Source organism: Amyelois transitella, chromosome 4, assembly GCF_032362555.1.
Source record: "Amyelois transitella isolate CPQ chromosome 4, ilAmyTran1.1, whole genome shotgun sequence".
Classification (NCBI taxonomy): domain Eukaryota; kingdom Metazoa; phylum Arthropoda; class Insecta; order Lepidoptera; family Pyralidae; genus Amyelois; species Amyelois transitella.
The window spans coordinates 2,196,160-2,214,837 of NC_083507.1; the positions used below are offsets into that span (position 1 = coordinate 2,196,160).

The following is an 18,678-nucleotide window of genomic DNA, read 5'->3' on the forward strand; positions in this document are numbered from 1 at the left end:
AAGTGATACCTTGTATCAAATTTTGAAAATAAATATATTCTATTCTAATGCAATCTACGTTTCTTTTGTCTTTATAAGCTAATTGATATGGAATTTATTAATTATGTGGTAGTATTGTTAGCAATTTGAAGAGGATTAGCAATATCTATTTAAGCAGTTATTGGTATTAATCTAAAGCAAGCAGATGACAGTTTTAAAGCGTTACAAATCATGGTTAACGCAATGTTGTGTTTTCTTTCAATGTGAATAGTCTGCAAATCAAATCTACATTCATAAGTTACAATGTTTTAAATGATAAAACTATGAAAATTGTTTGAAGTTTAATACCCATTGAGAATGTTTTAATGCTAAAGCGATGAAGAATAGCCAGGTGAAATGATACACTAATTATCAAAACCTAACATAGTAACAGTAGTTATATACATGCAAATGCTCCAATTCCTAGAAACGCATAACGATTATACGCTAATCTACTTGGGGGAAAGGTGAGTCGATGTCATAGCCGTAAAACAACGGTCTCAGGTTGCACATTCGAGTCCAACGTCAACAAACGCGGTACAATTAAAAAACATTAAAAATGCGATGCGTTGACTTCACTCCAGTTTTTAAAACGACTCGTTTCACAAGTTCGTACTGTGAGAACCAAGGTAGAACTTGGTATAAACCGACCGGTTGCGATATGACACCGATACACGCAAGCTCGCTGACACAAGGTGCTTTTTCCCGCGTCAGCGTTACCTGCCCAGCCGCGCTTTCATAAGCTTGGCGCTGCCACTAGTCTTAACTATCACTCACCTTCGACTCCTTGGATCCTGGCTGCTACCGTCGACAGCAGCACAGCTGTGGCCAGCAGTCTAATCCCATAATCCGGTATAAAGTTTCTCGACCACATTTTGTAGCACAACATTCACACATGGATCACACACATTTGTTTTACTTCTGCTGTCGTTAAACCACTCAATAAATCAACACTCACGGAACTAAATGTAAGAACTGACACTTCATTTTGTTTTTGAACTGTTGTTACGTCGAAAACATTGCGGAATTTGTCATTTTAGCGGTAAAACATTGTTCGAAAATAACGTAAAGCCCGGTAGGAACATGCGCAGCCGCGGCTTGCTCGCATCTGACGGCTTTGTTCGTAAATACACAGCGTACGGTAAATCAAAATGGCGGCGGGCGCGCCTGTGTGCGTGCGCGCAGCTTGTTACTCGACAATATTTGCGATCTAAAGCTTTTTCATTGTTTATAGTAATAGATTTTTGTATTTTACCTATGTTTAGTTAATATTTATGTCATTACTATACAGAATTTTGTCTTAAACACCGTGAGAACACAATCACTCACACATTGAAATATACGCGAAGGAATGTTGATTCAATGGAGAAATCAAGCGATTCAACTGCGCCTGCAGCCAATGGCGAGCTTTTGAACTTTATCGTTTCTCGTGCGCCAGACAGATGGCGCTACGATTATTATTACCTACTTTACGGAGGGGTGAATTAATGTTTTCGTTTCCTAGACATCGGTAATTATCATTGCAACGGTAGTGACGATTATTTTGCATCAAGTTATCGTTATTTATGTAATAATGTTTAGTGTTTAAACTCTTAATAGGTAAACTTAAACACAATAAGTACTCTAATGATTTGTATATTTGCTAGATGACTGTAGATAAGTTAAAATATTAGTGTGTCGATTAATTATTTAATAGTTACAAATGTCAATAAAAAGGCAATAAAACAAGACTATTTCCGATTACTTATGAAAATATCTGCACGTAAAATGTACAACAGATGAACTAAATAGGTACGATGTGGCTTTAAGATTTAGCTGATAGGTGAAGTAAAAAATTAAAATACACTGGCCTATAATTTTCATAAGTGGTGTGAAAAGTAAACACACATATCACGTCTCAACCCTTACGAGGTAGACGGAGCAAATAGTCGCAAGACTCCAATGTCATGCTATATTCAGATTTTGTTACCTATTCAGTGACTTATGCACGCCAGGAATGTAGAAAACAGATAACAGAACAGATAAAAAAAATATAACATTTAATTATTTGAAAGCCCGATCCAAAAGATATCTAATTAAATTAGTAAACTTTATGTACTAAAGTAATTACAAAGTACATTTTTTTTAAAATTCCTGCCTTTCCTAACCTGTAACCTCGGATATTAAACTATATATAATTCAAAAAAAACAACACCTCGAAATCGGACGAGCGATTGTGTGTATGTAGCAGAGAAATAAACATACAATTTATAGAGGTATGCTCAAAAGATAAGCATTGCCATTCAACGTGGCAATGCTGCCAGCCTTCTGGGCACTTTACCTCAAGACTCCGATCTGCTGGGACTTGCATTTTTGTTAATAAGTGTAAGTTTTTTATTTAGGCTTATTTGTAGTTTTATCTTTTAGTTTTTAATAATTAATTTATTTTAGATTTATTTTAGTCTTATTAAGGTAACTTAGGTACAATGTGTTATAATAGCCGGGAAACAAATTAATTTTCTTGTCATGTCATGTTCATTCATCATAAGATAAGTACCGAATATTTACAATTAAGTTTGCTAGCGATTGTGTCCCATACAGCGTGTGTGCTGGCCCGAATTTTCATTTCTCATGCGAAAAACACACGAAAATGTTGCCAACAAAAATATGTTGGATCAATAACTCCCTGGCGACTCAAGACGCCTCGGAAGACGCCTTAAAATTATTATAAACAGTCCCAGTAACATTAAAACAATGGCCACTTGTTACCAAAAACATCCATTTGAGATCGAGCACGAAGATCGTCTCACAACTATAAACACGAAAATATTTGAAATCAAAAAGAAAATACAATTGTCAGGTGAGTAAAATGGTGGACTCAAAATATTTTCATTGCTTTAATAATTTTAATACTTTGGCCCTGGGTGACTAGTGACTTTCTCTTGAGAATTTATGATGTGCCTCATCATCCTCCTACTCCTGGGATTAGTCCGAAGCCACTACATAGAGGTAACCACAATCCAGAATTGGGTATATTAGATATTTTATTTACACGAAAATACTCTTGTCTGACCTCCACAACCTTATGCAGGGGTTTATAAGCATATCCCTTAGTCGTCTTTTACGATAACCCAGGTGTCATAAAAGGCGATTAGGGATAGGAAAGAGATGGAGTGCCTATATATTATTAATAGAATATTGTATTGGTGCCGGGAACCACACGGCATTCTTTCCAACCTAATTACTCGTACGAGATGTAAAGAAGATTTGAGAGAGAGCAATAATAACTATCCATATGAAAACACATAATAACTTTCAGAGGGTCAAAGGAAGTCGTGTTATGAAGAGAACGAGCAAGAAAAGCAGCAAAACAATGACCTCATAGAAACCCTTAAGAAGGAAATTAAACTGAGGCTTGATGAGTTAACAAAAGCCAAAGTTGTGATTGGAGAAGAAGAGATACAAGTGAAAAAGTACTTAAATGATGTATGTCCTGTAGGAAATAAGACTAGTGATCAGGTAATGCTACCATTTAATAAGCATGTTGCTGATATGTTTAATTTAGTTACGTAAAAAACCATCTGATTTCTAACAGAGAAAATACTAACTATTATAGTGGATGTCATAGGAGGCGACTGGAACACTGAAGAAGCAAAACCGTCCTGATTAAACATGAACGTTAGATTACCGCCTACTCCATGTATGAAAACGCATTCGTTGACATCATTACAAAGGGTTTACATATTACTGCTTCTGTGAAGTACAGTCAACTGTAAGAGGCCACTACTGTTTAGGTTTCCATTAACAGGTGTTAAATTTTCTCTGTCATTTACTGTACAAGTTTACCTGATAAAAGATTCTTTAACGTCATTATTTTTATAGATAATACATAATCTGGATCTAAAAGTAATAGAACAGAGGAAGCTGTTGGACCTACTCAAGTACGAGAAACGTAGCAAGAAGAATAAATTGCATAATTTGGAGAAAGAATACGAACATTTACTCGTAGAAAATACGAAAGGTGAACTCGTGAAGTCGAAATCTAGCACCAGAGCCAGAAAGGTATATATATATATATATAAGTATATATGATAGCATAGATATATTAGATAGCTTAAAGCACGACTTGTATTCCATCGAAAATTCACATGGGATAACAGCGAAAATCGTAATTATAATTTGTTCATGACAATATTTAAAAAAAAATATATTGGATTCCTTAAAGCCCTCGAAGTTAAGATTCATAATTCATAAATTTTTGCCAGACAGAATTTACAAATAGTTGGTACATTATAAGTAATCACAAAAATCTTTTTTAGAAAACTTCCCACTTGGAAAATGAAATTCACAAAGTTCTCATTCAATGGACTGAAGCTGAACTCGTGAAGAAAAAATATTTCTCCATCAGGTAAGTTATGATTTTTTGTGGACACTAACTTGATTACTTGGCTTGAAAATTATAATATCGAAATTGTGACTTCTTACAGACAAGCTCTCATAGACGATTCGGTCAAGTTTGAAAGCTCACTCACGCTTATAGAAGACGCATTGAAAAAACAGAAGGAGGAGATAGGTAAACTTGAGGTAAGTTTTACATCAACATCATAAAACTGCAATAGAAAGGTAAATAGGTACTACAATTGTCAGCTGATAGACTTTCATCAAACATTCCTTACAATAATTTAAGTAGGTTCCATTTGGTTTCCGGAACTTTAGGATAGTAGGACAACTTTATCTTTTATTCATAGATGTCGTAAATGGCGATTAAACGAATAAGCACATTATCAAATGCAAGTTTGCATGATTTTATTTCCGCGTATATTTTTTTCGTAACTGGTTTTGAAATATGGAAAATCGACAAAAAAAAATGAAAAAAAAAATGTTCCTATCTAGTTTCTAAAGATCAGATAAGAGTGTGCATTAAAAGTGTAAAAGTATCCCACGACGGATGAATTGCAATCCTACTGAACGTGGTCTTTCGGCCTTGTTCCGCCGTAGGAGATGAATACGAAATATTATATGGTTGAAGCAATAAATATTAATATTTAATTAAGAAAATCCGAGAAGAAGCAGCGGAGATGCGCGTGCGCGCTACAGCTGCCACGTCAGTAGAAGCTGAGCGCGCTCATGATGCAGAGCATAACAGGACTCAGGAGAAGGCGTACTTCGCGCAGAGGTTCGCAGAGAGGAAACGGGAACTCGAGAAACTGGAGAAGAGGATATTTCCTCCACAAGGTGATAACGACACTAAAACACAAACATTTTTCAACAATTTTTGGGGTACAATAAATTTTTCACAAGAGTCAATTTGCCATGTTCAGCTGAATGGCTTAATGTTAGAAATGAGATTCAGATATGGTAATAAATTGCCAGCCCATTGCTTCAAAGACGAAGAATTTTATAAGATTTTTCTAGACTTAATTTTACTGATAAATGAGTAAACCTATAAACATATACTGAGATATTTTTTTAGGAACTGACTTAAGAACCCACTTGCCTAAACCGGTTCCCAAAAAAAAAAAAAAATATTCAAAAAAAATGTTAAGGCTTATAATAATTTTTACAGCTCGTGTGGTTCGACAAGAATCTATAAAGTCTGATGAAGGTGAAATTGTAACTGAAGAAGAAACAGCTGCTGTTCAAATGGAACAAATTTTCCAAAGACTCATGAAACTAACAGGTTAGTTATAAATAATTTCAATATTTCACCCGTAAAAAAGCTTAATTTGTGCCACAAGATAAACATGCCTTTTCCTTTTGTACATAAGTAAATAAAATAGTGCTTTAAATAGTATTTAATTTTGTATAGGAAGTAATGCAATTATTAGATTATTCAAATGCCAAAACAATAACCACCTATGACTTTATTAATTTTATCTCCCAAAGAATGAACGTGTGTTATTATGTTATTATAACCGACAACAAGACTCCAACTGATGAAACAACATATTTTAGGAGCAAACGAAGCTGAAGAAGTATTCGAAAGGTTTCAAGGTCAACGCGAAACGAGCAAAAGGCTGAACTACCTCCAGCAGACCATCGAGGAAGAAAAGTTACAATTAGAAGAAACGCAGACCACACTCCTATCGGAACTAGAGGCGTTCAAATTCGCTTCAGTCAAAGATAAGGATGAGTACGGGATCATAATTTAGAATTTTTAAGATTTCTTCATTCAAATTCAAATTTTAAGATTTACGTAAGAGAAATGCCATTTTTTTTTCATGACTTGCCAATCTACGTAATTTATCTTTCAGAGGCCAGCATGGAAAATTTTGTATTAAAGACCGATATATTGTTGCTTTCATTTCAGAGGACAAGAGCAAATAAACGATTTGAAGGAAGAGATAAAACAAGAGAACGAGATTCACGAAGAGCTGCAGAAGCAGCTGGATGAACTAGAAACATTACTACTGGAGATCAAACGTCTGTTGTATGATCTCTGCAAACTTTTAGATGTAAGTTTTCTCTCTCTATTTAGTTGCAAATGCCTTGTTTTCACGAGAATATTGTCATTAGCCAATATCATCTAAACAAATTTGAAACTTTACAATGAAATTTAAACTAGAGACCGGCTTCTAAACTTCCAGGTGATACCAGATCCTCCAATACCAGAGTGGACAGCAGAAGCCAGGGATGTGCAAGAGTTGATAGTGGTACTAACCGTGCGTTATGAGAAAGCGGTCACCAGGGCAGGCGAGATCCGAGACAAACAGGGGGGGGAGTCTACCACCATCGTCATACCTTCGAACGTGAGAACATTAAAATATTATAGGTGCAAATCTATGTGCGGTTTGCATGCCACTACATCGGAGTCTTGATCAATGACATACTATTGATTAACAGAAATTTTGAACATACGAAAGTGGGATAAATCCGTCATCAGGATTCCGTAAGATACAATACGATTTCCTATTATATTTAAACCCAAATATTTTGAAATTGACATAACGACCAGTTTTGAACCAAGGAAGTTTTTAGTCACCACTGAATGCAAGATGCGTCGTGGCGATCGGTTGCATTTCATTATAAGTAATAACCTTATAAAACAGAATTCTTGGTACAAAGGCCCCTCAATTATTTGTGCCAAAGAAATGCCTTGGCTATATCACCTCACGCGTCTTTTATGGTACGCCTCTATACTCTTATTGGACAACCAGATTTGATTGAACCAGATTGTGCAGACTTTTTAATATTTCAGCCAACAAGCCGTCCGCAATCCTCGGTAGCCGGGTTGAGTACCAGCCAAAGCACGCCCAAAGAGACTGAGAAGATCGTGCCAACTTATAAAGAACTAGTCACTAAGGAACCGGTCAAAGCCCCACGTAAGAATTACTGCATTTTTTATTTGAACTTTAATATAGGCTTATGGCTATCCTGGTAGTAAGCGGTGACTGACCGTGCTACTCATGGCTACCCGGAATTCCGACAGGAAACGAAAGATAAGGGGTTTTAATTCGGGGGAAACTTCTTTTCCATTAATAAAATAATTAAAAACTGTTAATAATACAACTGTATGCGAATTTCTCAACAATAACACAGCAAGGAGTTTAGTTTTATAACGTTCCGTCTCTGATTTATTCTGTACCTTCTTTACTTTGTCCCACAGCCTCTGACGAAGAAGAAGATATACCCTCAAGATGCTACTTAAAACGGCAGGCTCAACTCATCATTGACACCAAATGCAGAAGAAAGGGATTCAGGGCCTTTCCCAGGAAGTAACTGAATATATGTGAAAAAGTTCATTTAGTCCACCCACAGATGAAATTTTAAGGTGGACTGAGAGAGAAGAAACTACAAGGAGCAATATTAACCCAATATTGTTGTTTAATAAATAGACGTAATTTTTCAATTTAGTTTTTTATTCGCCGCTTCAACAGCCCTCAACAAAATTATTGAATAGATAAGTTTAATAAAACAAATGATAGTTTATGTCACGTCATAACCACAAATCATAGTGATATCGTTGATATAATAACACCTTACACATCTCAATTGGAGGTAGCACCAAAAATCTGCAGACATAGACGATATGATTGTTTTTGACACGACAAGGGGGAAATTTGGTTTGATTGTTTATACGTCCCCAAGTTATCTATGTTGTCGTTGTTAAGCTAATAACTTTAGGAGCGACTAAAATGACTCCTCTGATTAGTTCATCTAAGAATGACTTACCCCTAACCAGATTTTGTCATCGTCGTCAAAGTACTCGGATCAGCAGTTATTAATTTTGTGTTGTGGTCGAGCGTAAACCAAGACGTCTGACTGGTTTAAAATGTTGTCAAATTACGATCCTGCTCGATCCTTTTGTAATAAAAGAAAAATAATTTCCCTACCCTAGCATATCGCTGTAGTGATCAACTGAGTGAAAACCGCGGGCGTTTTACCGTAAGGCACAGCTATTACCTACTTAGCTTGCTCCATGGATCTGTCTACTTTTGATTATACCACCCGTTGACCAGACCCGACGCTTGGTACGGCAAAGTCGTAAACGGGCTGTTATTTCGGCATTCAGGTATCGTGCAGAGTTAATATGTTAAACAGTAAAAATAGATTGTATTTAAGAAATAAAATTTATATTGTAAACCCATATAAAAAAGACGGTAACACTCAAATTTAGAAAACTCTTACAAAACTTATAATTCAACGACAGCGACGTCTGCGACGGCGACTACGGCGGCGTCTTCGGCGGCGGCTGCGCCGGCGACGGCGGCGGCTGCAGCTTCGACGACGGCGGCGACGGCAGCTGCGGCGTCGGCGACGGCGACGGCGGCAGCTGCGGCGTCGACGGCGGCGGCGACGGCGTCGACGGCTTCTACGGCGGCGGCCACAGCGTCTCCGTCGCCTGCACCTATCCACAGGCTCGGCGGATCGCGAGAACGACCGACTTCGCATTCGGTTCTCTCCATTCTCGTTGTTCGCGATCTTATCCTTCGACTCTGGCTTCTTCGTGCCCTGCACGGCCTGTTCGGACCGCGTCGCGTGCCGGCGCGCCTCGGCCGCTCGCCGCCTCTTCTGCTGCACGTTCACGTACCCCTTCAACCTCGCCGTGTACCGCGGCGACGTCTCTGTCTCACTACGCTTCCTGAGAAACACGACGACGTCATCATTCAGCTTTTTCTTCTTCTTCTCCTCGTCGTCCATGCCGCCGCTGGACGCCATCAGCTCTCGTACATCGCCGTCAGCGAAAACGCAAAATTTTGGGTTTATTAACAAATTCACACAGCCATACGCGACATGTCGCCTTAAAATTTTCTGTTTCAGAAACAGAACGTCAACTGTGATAGATGATAGTTTTACTTTTATTAGTGAAAGCCAGTTGTTTCTATTTTCTACGTCTAAATTTCACTCTATGAAAATAGTTAAACAAAATTTGATCACATTGTTCAGCCCCTCTATAATCTTTCTCTTTATCTTAGTTTATAAATTCCTTGCACCGACTGCTCATGATATGGAAGTAAAGATGAGAAAATTCTTTAAACATATCCCTTTCTTTTAGTCAAAAAAGGTTTAAAATTCCCTTAAACCTGAAAATTGAAAAACTTAAAGCTGAAAAGTTTAAAAAAAAATAGTTTTGTCAAATATTGTCAAAGCAAATTAGTTTTATGAATGTTTGTAATTAAATTTTACTATAGTTTTGGATATTAGTATTATGATATTGTAGTTACGATAAATCAGAAATCATGTTTTGCCCGCACAAGAACTCTTACCTCCAGCTAGTATGCGCCATGAACCCGCGAGTGATCAACAAGGCTGTTGATCAGGCTATGGAGAAATCAGAATTCGACCCTCATTGTGGTTAGTTTAATCTCTACGACAAAATAGCGTTAAACTTCAAGATTGGTGTACACACGGTACCAACGAAGACCAGAACATTTGGCACACGCGTTCTTTTGATGATGTTCGTCTAGACCTTCGCCTTTCTATTCACACTCTCCTTGAGATATATTCGTTTAGTTAAACTTTTAACCTTTTCATCATCATCATTCCCAACACTCTCATCACCACCACGCAACTACACTAAACTAGCGACCGGCCCCGGCTTCGCACGGTTAGATATAAACCTGACTTAGACAACCCTAAATCCAAAATTTCAAACAAGAACAAAATCCGTCCACAATTTTTAGATATAAGCGCATACATACGAGTGACTTGACTTATATTATGTTTCTAATTACAGACCAACCAGCCGCCCAGCGGCCGACGTCTATGCAACCATCATTATATGCGCCCCACGTAGACATAACCCGAGCTAGAATGGGGTTTGGTCGCGTTGGTCTCAGGATCATCAACAGGGAACTGCATTCCGAGGACGACTTGGTGCAATTACAGGCCATACATACTGTCCTCGATCAGGTATTTTAGTGCCTCTGGTATAAAAAGTTGGTATAACAGCGGTGTTACATGAATAATTAAACACAAGAACCTGTATTCATCAAAATTCTGTTCTTCCGGCAGGTACAAATATCTGAAAGCGCATTATTTTTAATAGATCTCCACGTCGTGTATCGCATTATAGATCTGATGGAACATCGGAATCCTATAATCAGAGAGAAAATTTGCCTGATCCTGACGCACTTAGCCACCTACTACCAAGGGCGGAAGCAAATCATGTCACGGGCTATCATTATTGACAACCTTCTGTGGCTGATCTTAAGAGACAGGAAAGAGATAAGGTTCGTAGCGGCAACAACCCTCAAAACTTTAGCGCGAGACAGGTGCTCCTGCGAAATTATCATGAAACATGAGAAGATCGTAGAAGACCTACTGAAAGTGGTCAAAAACGAGCACTCTGGCATCGTACTGATACATCTTCAAACGTTGACTTGCTTCGGTGAATGGGATCCTGCGAGGTTGCTCAAAGCTAACGCCTTCCAAATCATGCTGACTCTATTCACGGATAGAGATACAAAAATCATCAGTGCCGCTATGGACTGTATGACTCAATTATGTAAGGACGATATAGGAAAGATCCTTGCAGACGAATACGATATTACGTTTTTTTTACGACCGTACCTCATGAGTACTAGTGTGGAAGTCATCATCAGCGCGATAAACCTGATGGCTTATACCACATTGACGACACGGTCAAAATGGCGTGCTAAGGAATGCATGAGACTGCCAAAGAGGTTGGTGGATTTATGTCACACTCCGAACAAGCCCGTTCTACAGCTCGGAGCTATGCAAGTCCTCATGAATCTGTGCGACATGCCAGACATCCGCAATCATATCAAGATGAACATGGACAAGAATGTAAAGGCGATAAAAATCAGGGATCATGAAGACTGGGACGGTACAACTGAGACGAGCAGTTATGGGCTTGAAACTGGACATAATTACAGGACCATGAGCATTGAGCAGGTGGAAACTATTAAGAGCGACTTCGGTGATAATGCATTGGCAGTAAACGTGCACAGTTACTTGAAGAGGCTGCATGAGCTGAAGGCGCGTCTGATATTTGCGATCCATAAAAAGTCCTATAGACATTAAAGAATTTATCAAAACTATTTCTATCTCGCTTGTGCACTGACTGCAATATCAGAGATAGCACGATAAAAAAAACACTATAAGGGTCTTCGATCGAAAGTAATTATTGGTGTTGCCAAAATCTATTATTTATAACTTTTTAAGTGGTTGGAAACAAGAGGTGATTGAGGGGTTTTATAATGAAAATTATTTATGTAAGCATATATTTTATTGGTTGAAATTAATCAAAATACATTATACTAATTGAGCTAACGTTTGGTTTACATTTTGTGCCTTATTGGCAGCCTTAGATTAAAGCTATATAATCAGTCGTGCATACACATTCTCATATAAAAAGTACATATGTTTTCTTTGCCAACACAAAAAAAAACGATCATTTCAACATAGAGGTCAAAAATATGAAAAACTCGACTCAGTAATTTTCTCTAACTGTAACATCTTGTTTCATTCATTAAAATTAACATTTTTATTCACATCCCTTCTTAAAAGTATGAATTAAATAAGGCTGGCTATACATAATGTCTGACGTACTAGAACATTCCATACATACAAATAAGGCATTTAAATAACTCTTAAAAATAATATTATTAAAATAGTTGCATTGATGTTTTCTAAATCTAATTACCTATAGTAAGTACACACAATGACGAATATAATGTGTAATATAATGTAGAATTATATATATTTATTGGCTAATATCACCTATTTTCGACTGAATCTAAACAAAGCTTAATTACTTATTTGAATTCACTGTAAATTTTACACACACATATTTTTTTATGTAAATAATCCCATACCTTTACGGTATCCCGTTCAATGTGCCATTGTAGTTTGATTTCTATCAGAAATGACTTTCAATATTATCGCATGTTGGTAGAAATAAACAAAGGAGGGAAAAGCACCAACTGTAATAAAAATAATCTCGATTTTTGCCTGAATTGTTATAGTTTTCTGTGCTGTTCATTCCCGCAACTTTCCACGCTCAAAATATTAACTTGAATGTATGAATTGTTTTCAGTTATAATTATACTTGTACAATATTAATTTCACTTTAATCACAGCATATTGAATATACACTACACACACACATAGAAAATACAATAAAAAAACTAACGAATAATATTTGTGAATGACATTATTAAAATTATTTTGCATTGTGTTCGCTATCTAGATGAAATAAAATATAAATAATAGTTGGCATGAAATAATAATGGAAATATTAGTCTCCTTTACTTTAATTACTACGTATAATTAATTATATACTGACTATAAAATTTACAAAAACTGACCGCCTTTGTCATAATTTGTTAGAATCCTATTAAGATAAGGGTTATTCCAATATTTTTTGCTATTTAAAAATTAGTTCAATCAACATGTTGAACTGTTTGTTTGAGATTCAAAAGGTACAAAATACCAATGTACCACTATGCCAAATACACATATTATGCCAAAGTTGGAATTGCACTAACATTTACTCTTTCCTAGTACTTTTGACTCGAAGCCTATTTTTCAATTGTAAAAAGATTGTTCTAACACCACCGGGTAATCTTTGGCAGTACATTTTAACATTGTCTTTCTTTTACTTGTAAAAAGTTAACAGATAAACCTGACACCCCTATGACCTTGTTACCTTTTATCCTGTTCATATTTTTGTGCTCCAGATTACAAATATTCATCATCCTAATGTGTTCCCGTTTGCAGTTAGTCAGAGCTCATGATCTTACTACCTAACCTAGATAATTTGGCGAAGTTGCGTTTTTTTCCACCAAATGACTATCAACATTCTCTTTTAAACTATATATATATATACATTAATCGCTGCAACTCTCAGTAAGTACGTACTCGTACAGGGCTTTGCACAGGTCGTGCAAAGTTGGGTCTCACCTGCCGCCCCTCTTGTTTAACGGGTCGTAAAGCTCCGCTTCAGAGTCGATTTCGTCTTCGGACAACGAGAGGGAGCCACCTACGCGGCGTGTGCGCAGGCCTTCCTGTAATTGAAATTTTAATTTATTTTGTTAATACGTTGCATCACATTAGAATTAACACCGTTTTTGACAGATCTACACATTTTTTTTATCATATTGTAATAAAAATTACGTAGGCAAGTCAAAGCCAATCAGAGGCCTCGTCACTCGATGGACTTTCACATACCACATTGTAAAATATTTATAGTAACATAAACCAAATGAGCCAGGATAATTTAGAATACAGGAAATTTTTTATCCAGGAGATAAATAATAATTTGTATTTGACTATCATGGGCCGCTTGCGTCATAAAAATTATATAGAACATCATGAAACATTTTAAGCCGCTATCGGTGTTTTATAACGATTAATTAAAATAACCTTTGCATAAGAATACATAATCTGAGAGGTAAAAATTAAGAATATGCGAAGTGACCTGCGACTAGAACTTTAAGTCTAAGAGATACAATTTTTTTTGTGAAGAAATAAATTGATAAATTGTTCGGCGTGTAAAGCACAGCTACAGCTAACAAATGGATTTTTTAAAAAAAAAGAACTGCCGTGAAAAACTGACCAAATTTGTTTGAAAGTAACGCTTTCAGAATTAAGTCGACCTATTGTGCTGTTCAGTGCGATATGAAATATAAAAAATTAAAATAAAATTAATACTTTTTTTATTGTTTTAAAACTTTATGCCATAAGGCATTCTCTACCAGTCAAACCTTTAGACCAAACTTAATGTGTGTCAGAATGGCGGGTGTACCTCACGGATTTTAATATCTGTTTTGGATTAAAAACGTACCTGATGTGTACTTCAGTGTACCTATCCTAAAAATCTGTGTACCTCCTTCTATGTAAAAATATTTCAATCTATAAAGGTCACATTCTGAAATCATACATTTAGCTTTTTCTTACATTATTACGAAGATCGTCATAACACTCCCATCGCTTGCCTCGGAAGGATACCTACATAAAACTATATACTGTAGTAATGAACTAGAACTAGATCATTTATACATAAACATTTTGTTGTTGATATATGTTAATTATAATTTGTATTGTGCAACTTCTTTTCTGTTTTGTTCAGAATGTGTCATAACTGACCAGTTACAAAAAAAAGAAAAATAAAATTTTAACATACATACATACATACATACATAAAATCACGCCTCTTTCCCGGAGGGGTAGGCAGAGACTACCTCTTTCCACTTGCCACGATCTCTGCATACTTCTTTCGCTTCGTCCACATTCATAACTCTCTTCATACAAGCTCGGCGGTTTCGGGTACTTTTGACCTGACCCTTTACCAGGACGTCCTTAATTTGATCAAGATACGTTCGTCTAGGTCTTCCCACTCCGACCTTTCCCTCCACACTCTCCTTGTATATCTGCTTAGTCAACCTGCATTCATTCATCCTCTCCACATGACCGAACCATCTTAACATACCCTTTTCTATTCCTGTAACTACATCTTCTTTCACATCACAACATTCCCTTATCACGCTGTTCCTTATCCTGTCACTCAATTTCACACCCATCATACTCCTTAACGCTCTCATTTCCACTGCATTTATTCTGCTTTCATGCTTCTTTTGCCATACCCAACTTTCACTCCCATACATTAATGTCGGGACCAACACGCCCCTGTGCACAGCCAGTCGAGCCTTTTTGGATAGTTTCTGACTGCTCATAAAGGCATGCAAAGCTCCATTCACCATGTTCCCCGCGTTCACTCTCCTTTCAATATCACTATCATACTTGCCATCTGATGTAAACTTTGATCCTAGATATACAAACTCTTTCACTTGCTCCACTTTTTCTCCTCCAATCAAAATATTACATGCTGTCATTTCTTTCTCCATTTCAAAAACCAGTGTTTTAGTTTTACTTACGTTCACTTTCATTCCTTTCTCTTTTAAAGCTTCATGCATACAGTTTACCATCTCCTGTAACTCCTCCGCTGATGACGCCAGTATAACCTGATCGTCGGCATAGAGCAGACATTTGACGAGTAACTCATTCATCCTTAATCCACTTTTAGACTCTTTCAAATCTGTCAAACAGCTATCCATAAATAGGTTGAACAGCCACGGTGACGCAACACATCCTTGCCTAACGCCTTTCTCAATCTTAAACCACTCAGTGTGCGCTCCGTTTATCCTGACACAAGCACTCGAATCCTCATATAAGGATTTCAGTGCTCGTATTAAGAGACTGCTCACCCCATGCATAGAAAGTGCTGACCACAATTCATTCCTCTCAACTCTGTCATAGGCCTTTTCCAGATCTACGAATGTGCAATAGACTTTTTGACTCTTGGCCAAAAACTTTTCGGCTATGCACCGCAAGGAAAAGACCTGATCAGTACATCCCATTCCCTTTCGAAATCCCGCTTGAGCATCCCATATTTTGTCATCAGTTTCATTCCTGACTCTATTAATCAATACCTTAGCATACAATTTGCCGACGACGCTAAGCAGGCTTATACCACGATAATTTTTGCAGTCCAGCTGTGACCCTTTTCCTTTGTAAAGTGGCACGATAACAGCCTTACACCAATCTTTTGGTACTCGGCCGCTTCTCCAACACAAATTGAAAAGGCAGTACAACTGACTAGCTACTACGCCTTTTCCTGCTTTAAGCATCTCGACCGACACTCTATCACACCCAGCAGCCTTTCCCGCTTTCATACTCTTAAGTGCTTCCACAATTTCGAACATTTCAATTTCGCCTTCCATCTCATTCTCTTTTTCTTCGCTATAGCAGAAATCTTTCTTATTTCCTTCCTTTTTTTCAAATAAACTTTCAAAATAGTCCTTCCATATCTTTAGTACACATTCTTCTCCTTTCACAACGCTACCATCCTGGCATCTGATCCTAGTCAGCTCTCTGGTTATAGTATTTCCTCGGGCTGACCTTACGGATTTCCAGAATACTTTCAGATTTGACTGAAAGTCTTCTGATAGCCTTTTATCAAAATCCTCTTTATACTCTTCTTTCTTTCTAATCACAGCTTTCTTAACCAAATCTTTCATTTTCTTATATTCCTTACGTGCTTCATTCACATCTTCATCTATAACCTCTTGCATTCTTAAGTTAGCTTTTGCTGCTAACAAATCCAGCCATGCTTTCTTCTTTAATCGCACAAGTTCTTGCACATCTTTACTCATCCACGCATTTTTGTGATTTTTTCCTTTCCTTCTTCTACTTACACCACACACTTCAACAGCTACTCTCACAATTCTTTCTTTAAATTCCTTCCATCCATCTTCAATATCGCTCATTTCCTCTAAATCTCCAAATTCATCCTTCAGTCTATTAATATACTTCTTACCTACATCCATATCTTGCAAATTTTCTACTTTTACTCTTTCCAAAGCGCTGGTTTGCTCCCTTACCCTGTGCCGCCAGCGATTGAAGATACCCCTTATCCGGGATATCACCAGTAAATGGTCCGAGTCAATGCCAGCACCGCGATATGCACGGGTATCCAGCACTTTGTTCTTCAATCTTTCATCTACAATCACAAAGTCTATCATACTTTTTAAAATACCTTCCACTCTTGTGTAGGTGTGGATCTCTTTATGTTGAAACATTGAGTTCGACACAAAAAGATCCCACTCTAGACAAATTTCTAATACACTTCTTCCATTATCATTCACCTTTTCGTCACCAAACGCACCAAGCACCTTTTCATATCCATCACGCTTTACACCCACCCATCCATTAAAATCACCTAACATAATAATCTTCTCATTTGGCTTGGTAACTTTCAATACTTCTCTTACACTATTCCAGAACTCCTCGTTTTCGCTTTTTGCTGATGTTGTACCCCTCGAACCCACATCCCAAGGTGCATAAACACCTAGAACGAAGATCCGAGTGATTCCAACTTTCAGCCTAATCCATAGAAGACGAGGGCTGACACACTCATACTCATTCACGCACTCAGCCATTCGTGCAGAAAGAATTAGACCGACCCCTTGACAGCCTCGGCTGGTACTGGAAATTCCAGACCAATACGCCGTGTAAGGGCCGTGCTGCGTCGCGTCGCATCCTTTCCGCTTCGTTTCATTCACGCACAACACATCCAAACGTCTTTCATCCATCATCTGGCATACTTCCTCAATCTTATCCTTCATTCCTCCTCTTACATTCATCGTCGCAAAGCGGCTTTCAGCAGACCGCATACCGCTCCCGCCGGGAACGAGACGTGATGGGGTGCGGACACCATCGCCGCCATCTAGGTGCTCTTTCAAAAAATTTGCATCCATGCGATTCCCACGAGACGCTAGGGAAAAATTTTGTCCGCCCCAGCAGAGCCCCGCATGCCAGGGTAAGGCTAGCCATTACCTGGGGGTCGCCCAACCCCATGGCGGAAGTGGCACGCTCGAGACTAGGCTCGCCCCTAGCCATGCATCCATCGGCGCGGCAGACCTTAGATTGGCAGGGATTTACATTAAAGAGGAATCCCAAGTCTATCCCTTAGTCGGCTCTTACGACATCCGTGGGAAAGAGATGGAGTGGTCCTATTCTTTTGTAATGGTGCCGGGAACCACACGGCAGTTAGATTATTATTATATAAAGATTATATGTCTTACATAACACACAGATTAATAATCACACAAAGGTATACATTACTTGACAATGTTTTAAATTGTCTTATCAGTCAATTACTCCTAATTACTTTAATATTTTCAGATCAATGATATGATTCCTAAGAATAAAAATTTTAACATGAAAAAAAAATGTTTTTTTACATTTTCTCAGCACCCTTAATATTTTTTATTTATTTAATATTTGTTTCTGCAGGTACACAAGAGGTACCAAATCTACAAATACAGTTAACTTACCTACATATGCTAACTAGAAGTACACCCGCGGTCCTGACGTCAGGACCGCGGGTGTACCTATTTTATTAAAAATCTTTACATAAAAGGAGGTACACAGATTTTTAGGATAGGTACACTGAAGTACACATCAGGCACGTTTTTAATCCAAAACAGATATTAAAATCCGTGAGGTACACCCGCCATTCTGACACACATCAAACTTAAGACTAAATAACAACTGAAATTAAAGTAAAGATAATAACCAGCTGTTACTCACGAATTCTTCCTCTTATGTTAGTTATGAGTTCAACTATCTTAATCACCATAAAAATCTGTTTAGCCGGTAGAACATTAAGACAAGATAATAGGTTATATTTATTTATGTTGTTAAATGTTGATT

The 18,678-nt window shown here is 37.6% G+C and overlaps 5 protein-coding genes across 12 annotated transcripts in view; 2 read left to right on the plus strand and 3 right to left on the minus strand.

Annotated features, from left to right (window-relative positions):
• Positions 1 to 1,119, minus strand: part of LOC106130950 (neurogenic locus Notch protein) — a 126,829-nt gene extending 125,710 nt beyond the window's left edge. The window contains exon 1 of the mRNA XM_060954060.1: positions 796 to 1,119. Coding sequence (XP_060810043.1) covers positions 796 to 907 — 112 coding nt within the window. The 5' untranslated portion in view covers positions 908 to 1,119. The remainder of the gene's footprint in view (positions 1 to 795) is intronic.
• A 1,632-nt stretch (positions 1,120 to 2,751) lies between these two features.
• Positions 2,752 to 7,716, plus strand: LOC106129306 (CAP-Gly domain-containing linker protein 1). Its single transcript, XM_013327831.2, has 12 exons — positions 2,752 to 2,857; positions 3,317 to 3,516; positions 3,880 to 4,059; positions 4,317 to 4,405; positions 4,485 to 4,581; positions 5,052 to 5,232; positions 5,564 to 5,677; positions 5,953 to 6,130; positions 6,308 to 6,452; positions 6,585 to 6,746; positions 7,196 to 7,319; positions 7,604 to 7,716. Exons 1-12 carry the CDS (start codon positions 2,752 to 2,754, stop codon positions 7,714 to 7,716), a joined length of 1,689 nt encoding a protein of 562 aa, XP_013183285.2.
• Positions 7,717 to 8,637: 921 nt separating this feature from the next.
• LOC106129307 (protamine) lies at positions 8,638 to 9,192 on the minus strand. Its single transcript, XM_013327832.2, has one exon. The coding sequence runs from the start codon at positions 9,154 to 9,156 to the stop codon at positions 8,638 to 8,640; it is 519 nt and encodes a 172-aa protein (XP_013183286.2). The 5' UTR covers positions 9,157 to 9,192.
• Positions 9,193 to 9,677: 485 nt separating this feature from the next.
• Positions 9,678 to 11,484, plus strand: LOC106129308 (uncharacterized). Its single transcript, XM_013327833.2, has 3 exons — positions 9,678 to 9,792; positions 10,175 to 10,350; positions 10,453 to 11,484. The coding sequence occupies exons 1-3, from the start codon at positions 9,678 to 9,680 to the stop codon at positions 11,482 to 11,484; spliced, it is 1,323 nt and encodes a 440-aa protein (XP_013183287.2).
• A 197-nt stretch (positions 11,485 to 11,681) lies between these two features.
• LOC106129386 (neuropathy target esterase sws) overlaps positions 11,682 to 18,678 on the minus strand; it is a 46,542-nt gene continuing 39,545 nt past the window's right edge. For all 8 annotated transcript variants that reach the window (XM_060954658.1, XM_060954653.1, XM_060954652.1 and 5 more), the window contains one exon: positions 11,682 to 13,469. In XM_060954658.1, the coding sequence (XP_060810641.1) occupies positions 13,362 to 13,469 (108 nt within the window). In that variant the 3' untranslated portion in view covers positions 11,682 to 13,361. The remainder of the gene's footprint in view (positions 13,470 to 18,678) is intronic.